The following is a 24,657-nucleotide window of genomic DNA, read 5'->3' as shown; positions in this document are numbered from 1 at the left end:
CCTCTTTGCTCAGTCTCTTCACGTTCATCATGTGCTCCGATCCCCTAACAATCTTTGCGGCCCTTCATCGGTCTTGCTACAGTTTGTTGATCTCTTGTACTGGGGGTCCCCAAACTGGACACAGTATTTCAGATGTGCTCTCACATATGCTGCTCAGAGTGAGATAATCACTTGCCTTTGACTGCTGGGTATGCTCTTTCTAACACAGCCCTCTACGGAGTAGGCCTTCGCTACTACAAGGGTGCACTGCTGACTCATGTACAACTTGTCCACCAGCACCCTCAGGTCCTTCTCTGCAAAATTGCTGCCTACTCAATCAGTTCCCGCCTGCACTGATGTGTGGGGTTATTTCTCCTGAGGTGCAGGGCTTTGTATTTCTCTGTGTTAAACTCTATGTAAAGTTCCTGGTGGCCTTCTGCTTGGCAAGATCCCTCTGAAGTAGCAGCCCTGCCTACTGTAATGATCACTCTGCCAATTTGGTGTCACGCATGAACCTGCTGAGGTGCTGAGGGTGCATTCTGTCCTATTGTCCAACTCTCTAATGAAGATGTACTGGGCTTAGTACTTATCTCTTGGGATCCCTGCCATTACTGACCTGTTGCCAATTAGACTTTAGCCCACAGACAACTACTTTGAGCATGATGGTAACAGCCAGTTTTTTACCCATCTTATTGTCCACTCATCTGGTTCATACCTCCCCACTTTGGATACTAGGATCCCATGGGAAACCTTGTCAAAAGCCTTCCTAAAGTCAAGGTAAACAATATCTGCTGCTCTCCCTTATTCATAGAGCTAGTAATTCCATCACAGAAGGCAATCAGGTTCATCAGGTACTTGGTAAATCTATGCTGGCTGTTCCCAGTCACCTTCTTGTTCCCAGTCACCTTCTTGTTCTTCATAGAATCATAGAATGTCCTGAGTTGGAAGGGACCCACAAGGACCATCGAGTCCAACACCATGTACCTTGGAATTGGCTCCAGGAGGTCTAGTTCCATAATCCTTTCAGGGACAGAGGTGAGATGATACTTCCCCAGATCATACTTACGTTTTTGCAGATAGGCATAACATTTGTGTACTTCTTGTCACTGAGAAGCCTTCCTGATCAGTCTTTCAAAGATGATAGACATCTGCCCTGCAGTGGTGTCATCCAACTCCCTCAATATACCTGGATGCACCCTGTCCAGTCCCATGTATTTCTTTATGTCCAGGTTACAAAGGATTCCCTAACTTGTTCCTTCGCTATTGTTTTGCACCACTCTGCCCCAAACCCTCTACTGAGCTTCAAGATGTGCCAGAGAGCAGACCTTGTCAGAAAAGCCTGAAGCAAAGTAGGTCTTGAGTGCCTCAGACTTTGCCATGTCCTTTGTCACTAGGTCATCAACTCTATTTAGCAGTGGACAGCATTTTCCTTGGTTTCCGTTTGCCGATGATATACCTATAGAAGTCCCCCTTGCTGCCCTTCTCACCCCTTGTGAGTTTCAGCTCTGGCCGTCCTAATGCCACCCCTCCAAGCTCAGGAGCTCAAGCTGTATTCTTCCTGGGTGGCCCATCCCTCCTTCCACAGTTCCTTTTCGCATGTGAGCTCAGTCAGGAGTTCCCTGATTCAGCCAAACTGGCCTCCAGGACCTACTCGTTCTCTTGCATATTGAGGTGGACCATCCTCGTGTTTTGAAAACATCTTTCTTGGGCTCCTTTGTCCTTCAGGTCAGCTTCCCGTGGGTTTCTGCCTACCTGTTCCCTGAACAACCCAACTTCTCCCCTTCTAAAGCCCTGAAGTACTCCTTCCTCACTTACCTCAAGACTTCAAAATACCACTGGTGATACACATAGAATTTGTTTTATTATTTTCAATAAATAATACATTTTCAAAAAATAAAGCATATTATGAGACCCCCCTCATATTTGCTATTACTTTTCTAAGGATAATTCTTTTAAGAATCCCAAAGTCAACAAAAAGAAAAAAATAGTACCATGCATCAGAACAACTAACTTTCAATCATTCCTTAAAATCAACTTGACTTAAACAGCAGGATTTTCTCAGTCCTTTTAGGAGCACTGAGAATACTGTAAGAACTGTGTTACTCGCTGAGACACTGGATGTTTACAAATTAGGTCACGGTGATCACCTGGGATGATACCATACCCAGTTATACTAATTGTACATTTAAGAAAGCTGTATTTATAACTGTAATACATTTCAGCTTTCTTTAACCAACTTTACAAGCCATAAACAAAAGAAAGCCAGTGGTATGTGACTAACTCTTTCTGCACATATCAGCGATACTGAGAGCGCAGTGAACAAAAGCTCAAGTTAAGCGTATTTCATAACAATAAAAGAAATATACTTGTATATATGGAATGTTAATTGCCACCAGCCTACAAGAAATGTTGATCATTCATAATTATCTTTACCATTACACTAATTCTACACCCCAAATAAATGAAAGTTAGTTTAAAATAATTCTGCAGAAATGACAAAATGTTAATCAAACCTGGTTTTGCAGCTTCTCTTCATAGGTCTGTTCCCAAGTGTTGCCCATTAGGTTTGTGTTGAAATTTTCTTCTGAAAGTTGTGTACAGTTAGAGGATGAAAAAACAGAACTGGACAATGGACAGGCACTAAAAGCTCTTGCTATGTTGTCTTCATGTTCCATACTAGAGTCGGCATACGTTAATTCTGTTACTTGTGATAACTAGACAAAACATAGCAAAGAGACATTTTATTTATCTAAAACTGTTTTAATGTAAGCATCAAAAGTTCAAAGTAAGCAAACCTTTCTATATCTTTTACATCTCTGCACACATATCACAAGCAAGGGAAAATTTTGATGTATTCTGATATGATTTTTTCATGAAAAACATAAGGTAACAAGGGCTTATTTCAGGGAAACACATAAGTACCTACTTAAGTTGAAGCACGCACACAAATGTTATCCTGAGGAGAGACAGGTATAAATACATTTTTAGCTTTAGATGTGTAGGTAAATGATCTGCTGACTTGGTTGTTAAGCAGTAAAATGAACATTTTTTTACTCCATTGAGGAGAGAACTCCAGCATGTTGTGATACCAACAGTACTATCTCTAGCAGATCAGAACACAAGGAGAAATTTGAAGGCAAAACTCATGAAATGTCACTGTATCCACAGCTACATGGAAGTAAAGCCTGTAATCCAGTTTATCCAGTGAAAGCAGCACAAACTACTAATGAAGTGCAAAAGCCTCGTACATTAATTGCACAAAATCTTTATACCACAAAACTGCACGTTTCCAGAAAGATGAAAATTATTTATTTTATAGCCCCTCTTTCTGTTTAATAAAGTGGATATATCTTAATTACTTAAATGGGATATACTTCAACTTATGAAGATTTTAAAAACAGTTCTTCGCAACACACAAGCCTTAGACTTTATTTTTTGATTCATACATTAAATTAGCTTTCTGTGAGTGCACACTACATTATCACGTGTTTTAATGAACTGATGTAAATCTATCCATACAAGTGCAGGTTGAGGAGAAACTTAGCTATCATTCTGATCTGTTATTTCCGGCCACACTAAGTCTGAAATATGTCCTCTCTGCCTTCAAGAAACAGATAAAAAAGAGTCATAAAGGAAGGTTGACATGATGTGATATCCAAAAAAGTAGTGGCAGCTCATGGTGATCTTGGCTGAAACACATTAGACAGCTAAACTTTTCACCCATACTAAGTAATGGTTCCTGACTCAAAAGAAAGGAACTTCTAACACTAGAAAAACATCTGCCTTTCTCACTCTAGGAAAACATGCTTTGGCAACATGAGTGGGCCAAGAACATACAGAACAATACTGTGCAAGCATCTTTTGCAAGCACCTTTTCCTCAGAGTTCTACCTGATGTGAATAGCAGGAATCAGTAGAGCTACATTATCAAGCAAGTCTGAGTAACCTAAACTAAGCATCTTCTAACAGATTTACTAACTTGGTTGGTTTTTTGGTTTGGTTGTTTTTTTTACACCACAGTGGAAAATAAAAAAAAGCCTAAATTCCATCTAGAGAATGTTTTTCACTCTAACCTCAATAAGTGTACGAACTTCCCAATTGTATCCACTGAGACTTGTGCTTAAGTTCTTCTTAAAGACTCACTTCTGTCTATGCTTCTCACATTTCATCATTTCACATTTTTGCATACAGTTTTTAACTTACCTGCTGTTGGCCTCAGTCTCTTTCCCATAATCTCTGTCTTTTGTGACTAGCTTAGAGCACAGATATTCTTAGCTATTTTGGAAAATGCCTAAAACAAGGTGAGCCTTTCAAGAAATATGTAAGAAATAGCAGGAACAAATATAAAATATGACTGGCAAATAATATATCAGTATAGCCTTAAAGAGGAAGACTTCACATGTTTCAGTATCCATCACATTTGGTTGCTCTTTGAAAAATCACTTAAAAATACAGTCATTGCTGCACATTTTTAGCTTTACATCAGTGAGAACAATAAACTTACTTACATTACGCTGGTATTTTACTTTCTCGGAGAGATGCTGCCTTCTGCTGTCCAATACTTGCTTTTGTAACCTTGTAAAATGAATAAAAACAGCCTATGAAATACAAGATATAAGATCTATAAGATTAAAAACATTCTGGGTATTAATTTCAAAATAATTTAAGAATATTTTTCCACACATCTTAAAAAGGCCTGATTCTTAAGCAGTTACGAGCAGCCAGTGTGTCAGTCAGTCACTTCAGCGTGTCTTAAGTTGAAACAGGAAAACAGTGAAACAAGGAAAACAGTGTAAGTGGAAAATGGTGTTTGAATAGCCTGCTCCGTGAGATAAACTTAGTGTATGTACCTGACATGAGTAAAGAAACACTATTTTTTTTAAATCTCTCAGCTTCATGTACAGTTTTTTATTCAGAATACATTTATTTACTCTCTCATAGTAAGAGTATTACTGGAATGCCAGGAGTGATTGTGAAACTTCTTCATCTTGGAACGGTATATTTGTGTTTACTTAATACCCCAAATATAAGACCATCATGAAATACCTTTTCCAGAACTTCATTATAGCTTAACTACTGCCTATTTTTAACAAGTACCTGTTCTGGATGTCATCTAAGTTTGACTTATGTTGTGTACGTAGTGGTGACATGGGAAGCTCTATGTTGTGCCTCCTAACAGGTATTTTCACATCTTCAGTGATATCAATGTGGACCGGCTTCCTCATGTTCCCTGCAATGAAAGCATTTCGAATGTCAGTGCTAGGCTTGGAGAAAGTTTTGAGCTTCCTGAATTTTCATTAGAGTACAAAAGCTGCTGTTTTAGGTTTCTTAATCCATATTTTTGCTTTTTTTTGTTACTAGCAATGCAAGAGCTCTATTCTAAATGGCATTATAGTATAAAATTATTTACAGTCAGCTGCTGTGTGTAGACAGGCTCTGTTGCCCTCCTCAGTCACCTTCTAATCTTCCTGAGCATAGGACAACAAATTCTCTGCAATTATCAATATGTTACAGACAGTAAGAGTTAGGACTCAAGTTGTAGAGATGTTTTTTAGGAGCTTAATGATGGATTTTAAGAAAGATACTCTGGGTAGAACTGACAGACTATACCAAATGCCCCCCAAAAGTTATGAAAAAGGAAGTGGAATACAAACGGACCCATGGATGTAGGGTAAAATTAATGGATGGAATGAGGAAGGTGCAGAAGTGTACATGGCTTTAAAGGTGAAGTAGGCAGTAGCCAAGGTTATTTGTCCTGACTTTTTATTCAATCATAATGTTTGTATTTGCTTACAATTGTTTATTTTAAAAATAAAGCAACACTTATTTGCGCATTAAGTTATAAGTGGAAGAATAAGAACTAAAATAATAGCAGTAATAGTTAAGGATAACTGATTCTGTTAACTGTGAGGTCAGAACACTGTTACGCTAAACTCACCGGTGTTGTCTTTTTTGGTTGATATCTGGTTAACAACATATAGATTGAGGAGATCTAAACTGACTGACGAACTTTTAGGAGATGATACTCCCAGAAGCTTCATCTTTGATTTAAGTTTCTTCTTTTCAAAGAATTCCTAAATTTTTTGAAAGAGAGAATAAGTTTTTGACAGAAGCTTCAACAACACGTTAGCAGCATATATAATTCTTAGTAAACAATACCTAATAATAAAAGCACATGATTAAATCTTTCTGAATTCTCATGCCCTGTCTACTGTTATTTAGTTTATTTTTATTGCCTTGAAAAAGATTGCAAGTATAATTTGGTCATATTCAAAATAAATCACTGTTCTCTTGATGCCAAAAACTTAGTTCTTAAACAGTCAGTCCTCAAACCTTGTGTATGATCATTAAAAATATTTCTTTAAAATAAAAGACATACCAAAATGCTGCAAGGAAAAAGTCTTAAAAAAATTTAAACTTGGGCTTTTTAGGCAGCTTATAAGCTAGTAGGCAAATAAATCAGCAAGATTGCATACACATGGCCATCTATAATGACACAAAGAGTTTATTGTTCTCCAAGTTTGTCTTTCTCGACATAGAAAATAGTCTTGTGACAAAAAAAAAGGGAGAAAAAAGTAAAGAAGAAAATCTCTAAGACTGAGACTTTGGAAAGGCTTTTGTCACAAGGAACAAAAAGAGATATGACTGACACTTTGAATATATCAGGCAGATAATTCCAGAAAATTTAGGAAACAAAAATCTCCATTTTGTAGGAGACTATTAATAATTATCCTAAAATCATTAGGATCAAGCACAGCAGATGAATAAATAAAACCAGTAAGATTTCTTTATTCTAACCACAAGAGAGATACTGAAAACTGAAGGTTATGCCAAAACACAAAATAACATTGGCTTTTCTTCTGAAAGGTAATTCCTCTTGTGATTGCAGGTTACATGTAACTAATATACGCACCATGTTCGTTGGTAACTATTTTCCAGTATAATTTATTATATCACAATCTTTAGCTTTCTAGGATGTTATCATCTATGGAAAATACCTGTTTTTCAGTTAAGAATATTATCTGCAGTGAGGTAAATTCAGACTGTGTACAAATCAACACGTCAAAATTCATATTCCTTTGGAATCCACACCCCCAAAACGGAGGGTGTGTCCCTTCAGTGTCCAAGATATTTTCTTCCCATCACCTCTAAATTACTAAATTACTATTAATTGTGTAATAGCCATTAAAAAATTACCAATGTGTTTAGTAATTTAGTGCTAAATTACTAAAAACAATCCTGTCTTGGATCCTCTCCTGTTTTCTCCCCTCCACTGAAGCAAATTACATAGTTGTAACGTAAATTATGTGGCTTAGACCAATAAATGCCTGAGAAAACAGATATTTTGAGAACCCACAGGCCTCCAGGAGACTGGGAAAGTGATGGGGGCAACAAGGTGCTGGTTGCTCCCACATTCCCTTAGGTAAAGGTTTTAATTTCAGAGAGTGTCTCCATACTGTCAGCCTGTTTTTCCTTCTCCTGTATATGCCAGTGCACCTGCTCTGGACATTGCGGGGTACCAGCTTCAGTGGTGGAGCTTCCCTATACTGTCTCTTTTTTTCTCAGCTGCTGAGGAGGAAACTGACTTATTTTACTATGGTTATAACTATCTTCTCTCACTGTTTTCTTTCTCTTTCATGTTTGAAATGTCTTCTGCTATGCCAGGAATAAATTTAATTCTATTATTTCACTTTCAGATTCAAACTACAAATAAACTGGCCTACTTTTGCAAATGCCAGCAAAAAGTTCTTCTCTGAGCCTAACATTCTTTTATGTAGCCCAGAAAAATAGCTGTGTATATGTGAGTTAGGCTAGCTGACCACGTGGTTGTCCCTGTGAGGCTTCAAGCAATCCCATGTGTCAGCAGATACCAACAAAATGTAGTAACAGAAATAATTCAGAAAAACTTAAATTGGGCACATTCATTTATTCATTCATGCCTTCTCCTACTCCCTCCTCTTACTGCTGGAATTCAGCGTAGTAAACCTAGAACAAGACTTCTGCCCTAAAAGTTACACACAGTCAGGCAAATGCATTACAACTGTTATGCTACAGTTTTGAGCCTGGCTCCAAATGCTTTGAAAGTTTTTCCTAAGTGAATCAACTCAAGCATTTATATAACAATATAAAATCCAAGATGGCTAGAACTGTTTACCTTTTGCTTTCTCCTTTCCTGCTTTAATATGATTCTGCTCCTGAAAGGTGCAAATAATTATTGTTTTAATTGTTAAAGTATAATCTTGAGTCATGGCTTGAATTTCTCATCAATTCAGAATTTAGGACACAAATATGTTACGTTACGTTACGTTACGTTACGTTACGTTACGTTACGTTACGTTACGTTACGTTACGTTACGTTGGATCAAACCTTCAGGTAGTAAAGTCAACATATCTCTGTTGAAGTCACTTTGACTGATCCTGGTTTACTCAGGTAAGGACAGGACCACATTCTGTCTTACGGCTACCAAACACATTGAACATGCAGAAGGAAAAGCTTTTAGGCATTTGACCTGTAATGCAACTTTTCATCAGTTCTTAATCTCTTAAAGCATTATAAGAAATCTTTGTCAATATATTCATTTCTCCTAATTTTCTTTGTCATGCTGCAACATAGTTACAAAACCATATAAGCAAAGAAACAAAGGAGCACAGTACAAGTTTCTACCTTTTGGGACTTTAGACAATCTTGTGAACATTTTTTAAAAAATGTAAGAAAAATAGATTGTCACTACAAGTTTTATTGAGCTGCTGTTGCTTGTGCAACATAGGAGACAGTTATACCTTAAACTACATATCTCACTTGTTAAACACAGTCTTAAATGAATTGCCTGCAGGACATGGTGCATAAAATTGGAGCTCTGGGTAACTTCTGTGAGCAGGTGTGCATGGCTGCAATCCTCGGGTCAGTAAGATTAGAACTTTTTTTTGAGAATTAGAAATATGGAGTAGCCCCTTAGCATTACTTTTTTTTTTTTTACTCTGCTTAAAGTTAGAACACACTTTCTAAGCATAGGCACATAACTTTTACCCTTGCAGTGGGTAGAAGCTCCAGTAATGGATAGTTTTTCTGGCACCTAAAATGCAAATCCCAGACTCACCCAAGGAATCCTGACAGATCATTAACAGCAGCAGAAAGGAGCAGGATGATTTGCAATTTGCTAAGTGAGCGCAATACTCCTACACGCCGCTTTTTCTTACAGACAGAATAGTATTATAGACAGACATCTAGGAAAAAGTTGGGGTTGCAAGTTTTTTTTCAAACTGAAGCTCTCCTTTCCCCCTGCGTCACATAGGTAACTTTCAGAAACCTCATTTTGCTGGGAAGACGTCCAGATGGGTAAGGCATTATTTTAGTTTGATTCTGCAAAGAGTCAGGATGATTATAAAGCTGTGTTTAGCAAAGCTACTTTCAAATGGCTGACAAAATCTGTGGGGTTTAAATTTCTAGTAGATAGGCAGAGGGCACAGCACCTAAAGAAACTGAATATTATCCTTTCTTTTTAATGTTACAACTCAGTTGGTAACTATTTTACTATTTCAGTGAATTTCAATAACTAAACATCTTTTTCCCCAAATGGTAACCACTGTCATTCGTGAAGGTGTGAGGAAAGGCCCAGGCAGGAGAGCCTCACCCAGCCCCAGTCTGCGGGGAGGCATTAGGCCCAAACGTGACCCACCCTGGCTGGTGGGGGGGGGCAGCTGCGCCTCCTCACGCAGTCTGGTTCAGGAGGGGGCACCGGGGCTGGCACACACACCATGGCTGTGCCCGCTCTGTGAGGGGACACCGGGGCTGTCACACACACCATGGCTGTGCCCGCTCTGTGAGGGGACACCGGGGCTGTCACACACACCATGGCTGTGCCCGCTCTGTGAGGGGACACCGGGGCTGTCACACACACCATGGCTGTGCCCGCTCTGTGAGGGGGCACCGGGGCTGGCACACACACCATGGCTGTGCCCGCTCTGTGAGGGGGCACCGGGGCTGGCACACACACCATGGCTGTGCCCGCTCTGTGAGGGGACACCGGGGCTGGCACACACACCATGGCTGTGCCCGCTCTGTGAGGGGGCACCGGGGCTGGCACACACACCATGGCTGTGCCCGCTCTGTGAGGGGGCACCGGGGCTGGCACACACACCATGGCTGTGCCCGCTCTGTGAGGGGGCACCGGGGCTGGCACACACACCATGGCTGTGCCCGCTCTGTGAGGGGGCACCGGGGCTGGCACACACACCATGGCTGTGCCCGCTCTGTGAGGGGGCACCGGGGCTGGCACACACACCATGGCTGTGCCCGCTCTGTGAGGGGGCACCGGGGCTGGCACACACACCATGGCTGTGCCCGCTCTGTGAGGGGGCACCGGGGCTGGCACACACACCATGGCTGTGCCCGCTCTGTGAGGGGGCACCGGGGCTGGCACACACACCATGGCTGTGCCCGCTCTGTGAGGGGACACCGGGGCTGGCACACACACCATGGCTGTGCCCGCTCTGTGAGGGGGCACCGGGGCTGGCACACACACCATGGCTGTGCCCGCTCTGTGAGGGGGCACCGGGGCTGGCACACACACCATGGCTGTGCCCGCTCTGTGAGGGGGCACCGGGGCTGGCACACACACCATGGCTGTGCCCGCTCTGTGAGGGGGCACCGGGGCTGGCACACACACCATGGCTGTGCCCGCTCTGTGAGGGGGCACCGGGGCTGGCACACACACCATGGCTGTGCCCGCTCTGTGAGGGGACACCGGGGCTGGCACACACACCATGGCTGTGCCCGCTCTGTGAGGGGACACCGGGGCTGGCACACACACCATGGCTGTGCCCGCTCTGTGAGGGGACACTGGGGCTGGCACACACACCATGGCTGTGCCCGCTCTGTGAGGGGACACAGGCTCAGCATGGAGCCATTTCTGGCAGCCTTTGAAAAGTTTCACTCACCGGCTGCCACCGACCCAGTTCATTTTCTGCCGCTGAGGAAGGAGGGAGGGCTGCCGTGTGTGGTGCTGGGGATGCAGAGGGGAGGCAATGGCCACCACGGGGACAGTTTGAAGCCTCCTGGCAGGGCCGCAGGACCCTCCTGCAGGGCCTCCTCCTCCCTGGGAGCGCCAAGGCAGCTGCTCTCCATGCCCCCAGGCTGCCCGGTGCTGGCAGAGAAGAGTGAGAGGGTGGTACCGGGACAGACAGCAAAAGGAGAAGGATGCAGAAAGGCGAGCAGGGCAGGCTGAAGGGGAGGAGGTGATGCTCTGGTTGCTGCCACCATTCCTCCACCACTAGCATTTCCATACAGGCTGCTGCCAGAAGCCATTGACCTTGTGCAAGGGAGTCACAAGCCTCTTGCTGTCCCAAGTGGATTGAATTCACCGTTATTGGAGTGGGCTACACAGCTGTTGATGTTTTGTCTTTCAAGCCCAGCTTGTCACTGCTACAATCAGCATAATTTTTAGGGCAAGAGAAGCACCTTCCTCCCTATCCTGCTCTTCCTCAGATATTTTAGGGGCAGTGGGGGAATCAATGAGCATTTTCTACTAGTAGGCAGCGTTGTCCTTGGAGCTGCTTGATGAGCTTTCGCGTGTAAATAGTGACAAACCCTCGCGGAGGGACGCAGAGCTGCGGGTGCTCCCTGTGCTGCCGGCGCACCTCCGCAGCAACGCAGCTCCCCTCGCTCCCTTCCCTGGGACTCACTGCCATCGTTTCAGCAAGTGAAGGCACCCATTTACAAAACAATCAATCATTAAAATTCTATATAAATCTTTTCCTGCAGTGTTTCCTTGCTGAGTTAACTTTAGCCTAACGTTTTTCAAGGTACCAATGCTCAATTGTCATTAGTACAACAATGTGGAGAGTACTCAGAGCAGGTATTAGGAGCATAATATTAAAAATGACCCAAGTTTTTTTCTTTCTAATATTTTTAATTTTGCTAGGGTGTTCAGAGAATCCACAGCTAAAAGATTGTAAAAGTGAGGTGATCTGCTTCTCTAAAATATCACCAATTAAACTGAATAAACTTATCAGACAAAGTTTTATTGTTTATCCCCAGTATTTCTGATTAGTATGCATTATTGTTTCTTATAACAACACTAGAATAAAATCTTCACAGTAAAATATATATATATATATAAATGTATGTGCCTCTACAGCTAATATGACAGATGACAGACTGAAAGATTATTTAGCTCATTTCATCACCTGAAATAATCCTTTCGATTTTGTTTGCCTTTCCATCTAGTGTAAATGTTTAACTTGTTAATACTATGACTAAAAGGTAGTTTCAGGCATGACATAATCCAATCCCTTTTACTTTTGTTTTCCTAACACAGTATTCATATTTTCTGTACCACCCTTAATCTTACTCTTCCATGGTACTATCTGGATTTAAAGGAAAAGACTGCGCTTTTCTTTATCTTTGATTTGAGCCTGGTAGATAGCAGTAGCTCATAGAATCCAGAAATGACATGGCAGCTTCAATCAATTATTTTTCAATATAAGAAAACTTACCCTCCTAAAATACCTTTCAAATGGTCAAAAAATAACCAGTTCTTTCTTCACTGAAGGCAAAGGAAACAGTGAAATAAGACCCGAGATGCATATCACTCTAGATTTCCAGTGTCTAAATATTGCACCTTGACTGTCAACACATTGAAATAATTGATTTGAATTTTTGAGTGTTGCCATGCTTTCAAAGAATTACAGGACATTATTATTAATTTTTAAAAGGTCATGAGAATGAGTTTCATGGAGCTGTGTTGCTTCTCTGGGAAGTGAAGTAAGTATAGAACAAGGAGACTTCCTCCGTGCATCAGAAACTGAAGTTTAAAGAAGAAAAAAGCCATGAAGATTTCCCTTTTTTGTAACTTCTTAACAGTCACTCTTCAGAATAACTACATCTCATGTTCCTTTGTTAGGAAAGTATTAGACACGTTCTTCTTCAGAACAGCTTTCCAACTGTTGCTAAAATAACTGTTGCAGCTGTCGTCCTTCAGCACTTGAGTTTTCCCCTCTGACATGCTTCTTCATTATCAGATCAGCTCTAGACATAAGTGATGTAGCAAAGCAGTCCAAAGCAGTGTATCTGCTGCTATCTGATGTAAGACCACATTTCGCCACGAAGGCTGGTGTTGAAACGTTGACCGTGCAGCTTTTGACACCCAGCTTTGAGTGAGTCCTCACAGAACTCCTATATAACCAAACAAGAGAGAGGGGATGTCCCAACACCCAGAGAGGAAGCAGCTAGGTTAGATAACTGACACTGCGTGAAGTGAAAGTGTGTGCTGCTGTCTGCAGCGTTATTGTACCCTGAAGCTTTGAATACCCTTCTTTCCCTTGGCAGGACAGCCTTCCCCTTGAGTGAACTGACACTGCTTATGTAAAACCTTATACTCACTGGAGACAGTGAGAGAGAAAGAGAGAGAAGATGTGTTTCCAAATAATTTCTTAGAACTAACTGCACATGGTCCTCATGTTTCTTAATGCATCTTCCACTTCCCAGCAAGTGTCTTCATCTAATGCTCATTATAACAAAGGAAGGGATTACTAAACAGATTAATATGTAGTAAAAAAAACCCATAACCCTGAGGATTCTCACAGTTGGGTTTAAATATTTTACATCATTACGAAATTTTTTTCGTGTTAGTTTAACATATTTTAACTTTGATTTTTGCCCAAAATGTTTGATCTTGATATCTAGCATTAGGTAACTAAATCCATCCATAGATAACTACATAAAAGATGCAGAGTAACTGAAATGCTTTTGAATCCTCTGTCCAGAGTGGGAATTTCTGGTACTTTTAAATGCCAGGATACACTTACGTAGGTACCTAAATACTGACCCAATTATCTAATGCTACGAATGCATGACTGAAAAGAAATGAGTCTCTTCCAAGTGAAAGCTTTTGTTTGGCAAAGCCAATGCTTAAACTTTGTTTACAGAGTTGCATGGTCTTCCCCCAGTCAATGCTCCTCTGCCCATTCCCCTCCTTGAGAGACCAGCTTATGGAGAAATAAAGTAATACTGTCCTTGTGGTGTTTTACACTAAGCTGGTTGGTGCTTTTGCCCTAAAAGAGTTTTAAAAGATTGCTGTGATATTGCAAAGTCATGATAGAGTCTGAGACGGTTTAAAATGGAAGAAAAGACTTGTTTTAAAAACAAAGTTTCCCCTTTAAAAAGTAGTTCCTCTTGAAAGACAGAACTCTCTTTCAATTAATTTAATTAAATTTAATTCCCCTGCTCACCTTTAAAAGGCAGAGGCCCTTTTTGATTTACTCTAAGGGCATTAGTTAAAAAAAATCTAGAAATTGCAGCAAGCCCAAGGATTTTTATATTTTGCCACAAAACACTAATCTTCAGCCAAACATCTAAAGAAAAACACAGTGGGCTTCCTTATGTTCATGTACAAGGTATCAGCATTAGATTAGAAAAATGACAGTAAATTGCTGTATGAGATGACTAGTGTTCACTTGGTATGAAACCCCAGTTTAAATACCTACAACATATACTGAAATCAATGACTACCCAGCCATTCAATAGAAGATCAGTTTTGGCCCTGCCGTATTGGAAATAGTGCAACGAGAGACCACCTCATGTGGTTGTTTCTCCTGATATGTGCTCCTTGCTGAGCTGGGTTCATTAGATTAGGTTTGAAGGAGTTAGGAGTGAGCATAAATGGAAAGGGATGACGCCATTAATCCAAAGACTAGAGAGTAGAGAGGCTAAATCGTTTCCAAACACAGCAAACCAGCCACCTCAGAGAGAAGCACATAATCTACATGGGTTGAAATTCAAAGCCCCATTGGGGATAACATGGCACTGGATCTCCATGTCAAACCACCAGCCAGGGCAGTACCACTGACAACAGTATATTGACACGTTGCTGTATGAAGCAGATGCCATTCTTAGGTGGTATTATTTATTTAGATGGAATTATTTTTCACAGAATGAGCCCTCCAGACGAAGTGTGGTCCTTGGCTTGATGCAGAACAACGCACAAGATCTGTTCAGACTCTCACGTTGGAATCCCCACTTTATAAAAACAATATTTCTACAAAGAGCAACAAAGACCAAAGAATCCTCTATAGTTGTGCTAACCTCCAGTAAGGGAACATATAGTTGTGCTAAACTCCAGTACGGGAACAATGTGAGCCTTCTTAAAAACAAATTAGGAGAGGGAGCTAAAAGAATGAAATCCTTACATGTGGCTAGGAGAAAGCTGAAGGACACCAGACTTGAAGCAGAGAGACAGTCTGACCCATAGCAAAAAGCTATCCTGCACTCAGAAGAAGATAACAGAAAGGAACGTGAACTTTGATAAACATAAAAATACAATTAGATAGGCCAAAAAGAATTTGGGAAACAGCTAGGCAAAGGAACCAAATGACTAAATCATTCTTCTCACACATCAACCAGCAGCAAAAGCCTGCTAGAAAGTCTGTAGGGCCAGTTGATGACCAAAGTACAACACGAATGCTCAGAGGAGACATGGATGCTACAGAAAAGGTAGGTTAGGTTTTTTTGCGTCAGTATTCATTGATGAGGAAACTGGGGAAAACTTTATGCAGGAATCCTTTCTGGGGAACTCAGGAGAGGATCTGTCTAAAGTGAAAATAACAGTAGACAAGGTGAAAATGATCTTAGCAAGACAGACTGAACACTAGCATAGCACCAAGACTAAATGGGATTCACTGAAGAGGTCTATAATGCAACAGTGTGGAAAGGACCACTTAAAACTTCCTTGGTTTTGGAGACTAGAGGGTAGCAAATGTGACACAATTAAAAAAAAAAAAAAAATCTGTGGCAATCCAGAAAGCCTACCTTTGTAGCACAAAAAATAGCAGGAACTATAATACAGGCCAGCACATGAAGAGCCAGCATAGCTTCTGTAGATGGAAGTGCTGCCTCACAAGCATGTAAAAAAGAGTGATTGTGATTGCTGTAGTCTTGATGGATTTAATTAAGGCTGTTGACAACATCTGTTACTGAAGGTTTTAAGGAAACTAAGAAGCCATGAAATAAAAGGGAAGTTCCTGCCGTCAGCTGAAATACAGGAGAGTGCAGAGAATATTTAGCTCTTGCATCCATGCACTCAGGGGCTGGGGGCCGATATGGAATAGAGGCTGACAAACTCGTGAGTGGTATGGGAAAGGTGCAAAAAGAAAGAGAGAAAGAGAGAGAGCGCTCCGTTGTTGAATGCCTCTTCCAGAACAGGCATAGGTGGCCATAAAGCGGAGATTGTGGGAGCCAGGGTGAAAGCAAGCAGAAAGGAGTGGTTCTTCACCTACGGGATGGCAGATCTGAGGAACTGCTTGCCAAAGGATGTTATTATTTACGTAAGAGTTCACATGATTTCAAGAGAGACTGGACAAGTACTTGTAAGAGTGAAATATTTCATAGAAAAAACTCTCAGTCTCATGAAATTCTCACAGCTGAAAACGGCCAGAGCTTGGGAGTGTATAGAGCTACAGCAGGGAAGGTAGCATCCTATGTAATTGCAATTCTTATTCTTCCTTGGGTATCTGCTTAGAGCTATTGTTAGAGACAATACTGTGCTCAGTGAAGCACTGGCCTGAACCAGTTGGGTTATTCTTAATATTTAGAAATCTCCCAAATACAAGTTAATTAATAGATTGCAGTAAATGATCTTTTTATTGGCATACCTACCAGCTGCAACCCCTCAAATAAATTCTTGAGGCATGACGAAAGGACGGCAGCAGATCTCGTGTTTGGGGTGCATGAGTAAGATTATTTTTGTGGATTTATTCCTGCCTGCACTTTCGCAGAGTAGAGTGCTGGCTCTGCTGCAGGCAGTGCCAATATAACCATTGCTAATTGATACCAGCTACATGATTTTCCTACTTATACCTGTACTGTTGCACTTGGCATGTAGCTTGTTTAAGTGTTTACAATGCACTTGAGCAAAGGATTAATAAAGAAATGTTAGCATTTTCTTCAGATAATCTGGGAGCAGAAACCTTTACAGATTTAAAGCAAAAACCAAAGAACACAACATATTGGAGACTTCTGAAGGCATAAAATAGAGACATCCTTCCCATAGTTGTATTTTTCTGGAATTGCTGGGTCTGGCTGAGTTTTCTGTATAAAAAATAAATTTAACAATATGTCTTAAAAATCCAGATATGAAAGCTTTCAAGTATTAAAGCCTAAATATTAAAAGTGTAATCCTTTGTCTGGGATCATTAGTCAGCAGTTTACTGTGGTTGGAGCAGCTGACACCAACCTTCTGTATCTTTGGCCTTTTCCCTCTCCCTCTCTCTCTGTAAAGGGAAAAGAACTTGTTTATACTTCTTTCTAGAGCCATTTTCTGTCTAGAATCACACTGTTCTCAGAAGCCAGAACTGTTTGTGATCCGGCTGCTATTGATTGTACCATCAGCCAGACTACTCAAATGCTTTATGGATAAATTCTCATAACCTACAAGACATGCAGGATTTAAATTTACAGAAGACAGAATAAGGGGCAGAGGACCACTGGTGCAGGAATGCCCCTCATTTACACCATCTCTGTGGTGCCTACACTCTGGAGTCAAACAGCAGAGCAGGACCTTCCCATTTCCCCCCTCCTCTCCACCCTCTTGCCGTAACACATCTCTGCCTAGCCTGGGTACCACACAGCTTCGTTAGGACCAAAACAGTTGGAACCAACTGCAGGATCAGGCCAGTCTCACCCCAGTGACACTTCTTCAACAAGCTTCCACATCTGTCACCTTAAAACTGAAGCTTGTTGCTTGGCTTAGATCTCCAGATCCTAAACAAATTACAGTGCCTGGCTGTTCTACTGAGGTGTATGATTCTGGCCAACAGCTTCTCCAAACCGGGCAGAATAAGACGACAATTTCTGCTGCTATGAATTTGAAATCAAAGGTCAGATAACTTATCGCTCTTCTCTGATTAAAAGGTGCAATTTGTCATTGGTTTGCCTTGATGTTGCAAATTAATTCTGTGGATGTATTTCTGTACTTATGTAAGTGATTACATTAAAGTCAACAGAAACTTTGGAAGTCCTTCAGAGTAAGGTATTTGCTTGAATAAGGGCTTGTCTGATCGTCCTCTGTTGAATTTGGCTCAAATCGAGGCCTACTATTCCCACACCAGTATGTAAACATACAGCTCAAAATTAAACAAAACCCCAGAAATTCCTAGCTCACCATATTACACTACATCATATTTTAGAAGTGATTTACAGTTCAGTATTAGTATGCAATTGAAAACAATGGGCACCCTGTGGATTGATATTTTACGTATTTCACATATACTTCATCCACATATAAACAGTTACGTACTTTATGCATGACACACACGTATTTAAATGTTAAATATCCCAAAGAGCAGTGACATAAAAGGCATAATTTATATCTATTTTTCAGTACCTTTATTTTTTATTTTGTGTGTCTTTACAGCACAGTGTATGGCACTGTAAGCAGTGAGGACATTCTAGTTTTCTGCAAAGACTGATGTTATAGCCTTTGGATTCTGTGTTAGGAGCATATAAGGCATCAGGTAAGCAGCCTTTTGCTTCAGAAACTGCACATTTTATTTTTTTCAAACATTAAATCAAAAGGTTTTAAAAAATGAACATTGAGTAAGGCTGACTGATATCTCTTACATAATAACCTGCGTGTTCCAATTCCACTACCTCCACGGCAGTCATGAGGCTGTGCAAGGATGAAGTGCTGGAGTAGGAGCCAGTGGGCATAAAACAGAAGAGAAAAAAGAGGCATCAGTGTTGCCATGATTACACTCAAGTTCCTACATGTTCAAACATTCATGGGGTTTTGTCAGCCTGATATTCATTGTTTCTACTTCTGCTTTGTGGTGGTATCCAAGCACAAATCATTTCTATAGGCAGTCATTCTGTTACTTCAGTCAGCAGAGAAGCACTGTTTGCATAATAAACAATTTTATTTTTGCAGTTGGGAGCAGAATTATGGCATTCTGTTCTGCTAGAATATTGACTTAAAATAGTGAAAAATTACTGCAGAATATTAAATAATTATAAAAATAAGATAGGCTCCTCTAACTCTTCCTCCTCAGTTACTGGTTCCTATATTCAGAAAATGCACATAAGTTATTTTAATGTGTTTGATGAAAACTAACCATATGACTTAAAAACAATCACTTGGCATTAAAAAAAAAAAAGTATCTGGTACTCCTTAAGAGAGGATAAACCCCAAAATATTCTGATACCAACATCCCCCCCCACCCCACAGCCTAAGTTACTTGAACTTATTTGATTGCACTTATCTTCAAAAGTTTATGAAAATAAAGTCAGTAGAAATTGTGGAGACAACAGAGCTCTGAACAGTGCACCAATATTACTGCAGCTTTGGTAATTATTTTTCCAGTAATATTGAGAAATTTTATTATGACTAAATGTGGTGAAATTGCTGCCTTCACCACACGCACAAAAAATCTACCACCTAAGGCCATGTTCCACAAAGAGGAGTTTGTGCATGGATTACAGAGCGGGACTGTGGCAGAGCAAAACTCTCGAGGCAGCAAGAACAGAAGAAAGGGTGTATTTAAAACAACAGTTTAGGCTTTTCTCCATACTTTCAAAGGAAGAAAATACATTGCTTTTATTGACTAAAACACTGCACGGTCAGATTTGCTTTACTTAAATGCTCCCACAGATCTGACTGTGGGGTGTACGTCTGCACTTACCACCAAGTCACCAAAAGCTTCAGTCCTCCAGGATCTCGTGAAGTGAAAGGTCAGCAGATACGCAGAACCAAAAGAGATCCGTGAACTTTCCTCTTGGTGAGAAAACGCCTGAGTAATGGAATATTGCAAATAACTGTGGTTTGGCAAAATCTAAGAGTATGCTGTGATACACACAAGCCAGAATGGGAAGTATCCAACCGGAGATCATGATTAAAAAATAACAAACCCTAAGCAAAGCAATTTCTTAGCCAGCATATCTTGCCAGTGTCTTTGCGCACTGAAAAACCTTTCTCTTTTACTGACAAAATAATCTGCAGCGAAACCAGGCCTGCTTAGGAACTGAAAGTTAGCTGTACTGCTCTAGCTCAGATTTTGATATTTTCCTAGCTTTGAGTTGTGTATTAAAAACCAAAAAAAGCTAGGACCTCTATCCAGATCGCTACCCTGTCCCCGCTGGCAGAAAGTCTCCTAAGCTCCAAGGCTGCCCCACATCTTCTCCACCTCACTCTCCAGCAGCCCACTGGGGACACAGTTTGTGCAGCCTCCCAGGAAGAGGGAGAAATAGATCTTACTTGGTCTCGTCTTGCTGGGTTTGGCTTACTGGGCTTTTTGGAAGATACCTGGATGTTTTGATAAGTGATGTCCAATTTTTAAAAGCAAAGCGCTCTCTCTCTCATATCAAAGGTGTTATTTCTTCATCCTGAACCTTGTGTTGCTATCTCAACATTATCACTGCGCTCTGTGGGAAGAGGACCGTGTTGTAACAGTAATGCGACTTGATTTAACTCTGCGTATGCCAAGTAACAGCGAGGTAGGTGGCCCCACTCTCCATTTCTCGGGGACGGCTGGACTCCTCGGCTCTCCTGTAAATGCCTAATAAAATATTTTTCAAATCTGCTTTTACACACACATCCTAAACTAATGCTTTATCGTGTATCGGCCGATGCAGTTACCTTATGACTTCATTTTAAAAGTATGAAAGGACCCAACGTGGGTTTTTTAAGTACTCTGATCCTCCTCCTGTAATTTCAAATACATACCTCTTCCAAACAAGTGAAGAAGTAGGAATAAGAAATTAGGGAGAGAGAAAAATAAAGCGGCAAGACAACTGCCTTTACTGTTCATTCCTTTGTGCGACTGCAGCCCGGTTTTGGGCAGGGAGAGCGCGGAGCGGTGGGCTTGGTGCGGCCCGATAACGCCGCACCAGCACAATACCGGTTTCCTTTTGACGAGAGGACAGGAAATAAGTGACGCCTACTTTGAACGCGGAGGCGCCGTGCCGCCCGGCTCCCTCCCGCCGCCGCCCGGCCAGGCGCGACCCGAGGCTGCCCTCGGCCGCCGGCCCGACTGCGCCCTGCCCTCGCCCGCGTCGCGCCGGGCCGCCGCTCGCCCCGCACCGGGCGCCCCCCCCCCCCCCCGCCCCGCCCCAGGGAGGGCGCGGGGGGGCGCCCGGGGGGACGCGGTGCCCCGCCGCCGCCGGGGCTGCCGCGGGGCCCCAGCTCCCCCCGCCGTCGCCGTCCCGCCCCCTCCCCGCGCCGCTGGCGGGGCCGGGGCCGGGGCCGGAGGCGGCGCCTGCTCCGCAGGGCAGGCGGAAGGAAAGGGCCGGCCGCAGCCTGAGGCGAGCCGGGGCGCTACCGGGCCGCGCTGCGGGGAGCCGCCGTGCGGCCGGGCCGAGCTCCGGCGGATCAGCGGTGCGGCTGCAGCCGAGCTGCGAGGAACCTGCTGTCAGCCCGGGGCCAGGCGCCGGAGGACCCGCGCTGCTGCTGCTGCCGCCGCGGCCGGGCCCCGAGCGAGCGGCCGGGGCCGGGGCGGGGGCCGGGGCGGCGGTGCGGGGGAGCCGGGCCGGTGCCGCCCCGCGCCTCGCAGCCAATGGTGGTCGGCGGGGCGGGCGGCGCGGCGCCGGGCTGCGTTGTACAACGCGCCGCGCTTTGAAGGCAACCGTCGGCCCTGGGAGGCAGGGCTCAGTCGGCATCTGTCACGGCAGGGCGGCCGGCGGGGAGCCGGGGCCGCCGGCGGCCCGATGAAGAGCCGGCGGGGCCGACCTTCCCGCTGGGCCTGAGCCGCCCCCGCTAGGGCCGGCGCGAAGCGGTGCCTGCGGCCGGGCAGGATGACCCCCATGCTGCATGCGGCGGCCCGGCGGGTGCAATGGAGCCGGGCCAGCGCCGCGAAGAGGGCCGCCTGCCTGCTGGCCGCGGCGTACGGGCTCAGGGTCCTCTACCCGCTCCTCCGCAGGCGCATGCGGCGGGCGGGCGGCTCGCAGGACGCCGGCCGGGCTGAAGGCGGCCGGGAGGCGCCGCACCGCGCCGGCGGCCGGGGCAGAGCCTCCCCGGCGGTGAACGCGGAATTTTTCAAGCAGCTGCTGGAACTTCGCAAGCTGTTCTTCCCAAAGCTGGTGAGCGCCGAGCTGGGCTTGCTCTGCCTGCACTCGGTCGCTCTGGTTTCCAGGACCTTCCTCTCCATCTATGTGGCCGCCCTCGATGGGAAGATTGTCAAAAGCATCGTGGAAAAAAAGCCCAGGAGCTTTGTCTTCAAATTAATCAAATGGCTGATGATTGCAATTCCGGCCACTTTCGTGAACAGCACCATACGGTACCTGGAGTGCAAGCTGGCCCTCGCCTTCCGCACGCGCCTGGTGGATCACGCCTATGAGACCTACTTTGCCAACCAGACTTACTACAGAGTGATCAGCATGGACGGGCGGCTGGCCAACCCTGACCAGTCCCTCACCGAGGACATCATGATGTTCTCACAGTCCGTGGCACACCTCTACTCCAACCTCACCAAGCCCATCCTGGATGTCATGCTCACCTCCTACACCCTCATCCGCACAGCGCGGTCCCGGGGGGCTAACCCCATCGGGCCCACGCTCCTGGCTGGGCTCGTCGTCTACGCTACGGCCCGCGTGCTCAAAGCCTGCTCTCCCAAGTTTGGCAAGCTGGTGGCTGAGGAGGCGCACAAGAAGGGCTACCTGCGCTTCATGCATTCACGCATCATTGCCAACGTGGAAGAGATCGCCTTTTACCGAGGGCACAAGGTAAGGACGAGAGAAGAGGGTGTTGGGGTTGCTCCTGCAGCGCTAGGGCTGACCCACGCTTCCCCTGGTGCCCTCCCCGAGCACTTTGCGTCCCTCTGACATTTAGACCTGTTTACAGCCGGCACTTCCCGCTTCCTAGGAAAATGCAGTCTCGCAGGCGGTATCTGGGGGGAATAGACCGTAGTTCCCTTGTGCTCTGACTATGTTCCTGTTTTGCAGCTGGATCCTATGCTTTTCTAGGAAGATAATCTCAGTTTTTTCCCCCCACCCAGCCCATTCTGCTTAACTTTTCCAGGCTTTTTTTTTTTTTTTTTCCCCACCCATGTTTATGAACTACCAGATTTAATGCTGTAGAAATAGCAACCAGGGCACACCAGAAAGTCTAGGGGAGAACTCCGTGATAGCACAGAGAGCACTACAACCTTTGACACTCTTTTACATAGCTAAGCAAAGATGTAGTCATCAGAGTCTTAAAATAGCTTAAGTACAGTACTTCAGCAGTCACAGTTACATAAACTAATGGCTTGTTTTAAAGCCACCTTATTAAGGAACTCTTCATATTTTTATTAGAAGTGAATTTTGGCTGTAACACCTTTCAAACACGATTTGGAAAAGAAAGTTGTTTCATGTAAGGTGAAAATGAAAGCTGGAAACCAGCCTGAAGTATCACTCTTTCAGTCCAAGCAATGATTATATAATGTAAATGGTTTATTTTGGTAGAAGCTGCCTATAGGAATGTTTTAAGTGCAGCTGAATTAAACATTTTTTCAATTCCCACATATACATACTGGCTTGAGCTGAACGCATTATATCATATTGATTTGCAACTGTCTTTGACTTATTAAACCTCTTGGGATAGTTCTTTCTTCCTCCAGACTGCTTGCAAAACCAAGCAGCATTGCATTTCAGGGATCAGCTCTGCAACTGCAAGTCATTGGAGATAATTGATCCCCAAACACATTCCACTATGAGGAGTTTCAGTTGCTGTGAAACACTACAGCTGCAGCTTCATTAAAAGGATGTGGAATCAATCTTGTTTTGGTTGTTAGAATCAGCTGTTGTGACTGCCTTGTGTGTTGTTCTTGTATATATCAGAGATCTTAAAAAAGCTGAAAATGTACCAATGTGCTATCAAGGGATGATGGTGTAAATAAGAACCAGATCCACTGACTTCCATAAAGCTGTGCACTTTTGCTGTGAGACTGCAGCACTGTGAAAAGAAAGGACCACACAGCAGATGTGACTCGGAAGTCACAGCTCTGGGTACCCGATTATTGCTTGCACGTATGTGAACGTATCTTGTATGACGTGCATCTTTCTTGCATTGTATAAATGTTTTATTTTTTAACTGTAGGTAGAAATGAAACAACTGCAAAAAAGCTACAAGGCTTTGGCAGATCAAATGAATCTCATTCTGTCCAAACGTTTATGGTACATCATGATAGAGCAGTTCCTGATGAAGTATGTCTGGAGTAGCTGTGGTATGATTATGGTCGCTGTGCCCATCATCACCGCAACGGGATTTGCAGACGGCGGTAATATCATATTTTACTTAATTTTTTAATGTTTCTTTACAGTTACATCCTCAAAAGATTGTACTTCCCCTGAATGCCATTCATATTTATTTGTTATTTGCAGACATTATTACAATGTACATGTTTTGTGCGTAACTTTCAAGCATAGCAAGCCAGCAATGCAAAAGATCGAACTTTGAACGTAAGCCTGATAAACAGCATGAATTCAGGACTCGGAGGACCCTCGTGTCACATGAGATTATGATGATAATTGCAGTCCTCTTTCACTAGCCACTGTTGGGATGGCAGGCTGATTTTTGCAGCATCTCCAGCCACTTTACAAAATGATACTATTAACTTTCCTAGAGTGCTTAGCTCCTCCTTCCATAAACCATACTGTAATTATAGGTAATTGTTCTCTTATGCGTTGACCTGTTAGGAACCGCTGTTTTTCCCTGAC

At 43.4% G+C, this 24,657-nt stretch overlaps 1 protein-coding gene across 2 annotated transcripts in view; it reads left to right on the top strand.

Moving 5' to 3' along the window:
- The first annotated feature begins 21,487 nt into the window (after positions 1–21,487).
- ABCD2 (ATP binding cassette subfamily D member 2) overlaps positions 21,488–24,657 on the top strand; it is a 49,593-nt gene continuing 46,423 nt past the window's right edge. For both annotated transcript variants that reach the window (XR_014228081.1, XM_082310841.1), the window contains exons 1-2: positions 21,488–22,683; positions 24,038–24,218. Coding sequence is in view for 1 of the 2 variants with exons in the window: in XM_082310841.1 (XP_082166967.1) it covers positions 21,757–22,683; positions 24,038–24,218 (1,108 nt within the window). In the remaining variant the exon portion in view is untranslated. The remainder of the gene's footprint in view (positions 22,684–24,037; positions 24,219–24,657) is intronic.

The sequence above is a fragment of the Platalea leucorodia genome (genome assembly GCF_965183815.1).
Source record: "Platalea leucorodia genome assembly, chromosome: 4".
Lineage (NCBI taxonomy): Eukaryota > Metazoa > Chordata > Aves > Pelecaniformes > Threskiornithidae > Platalea > Platalea leucorodia.
The sequence above is the reverse complement of the archived record's forward strand: the minus strand, read 5'-3'. Positions and strand labels throughout refer to the sequence as shown.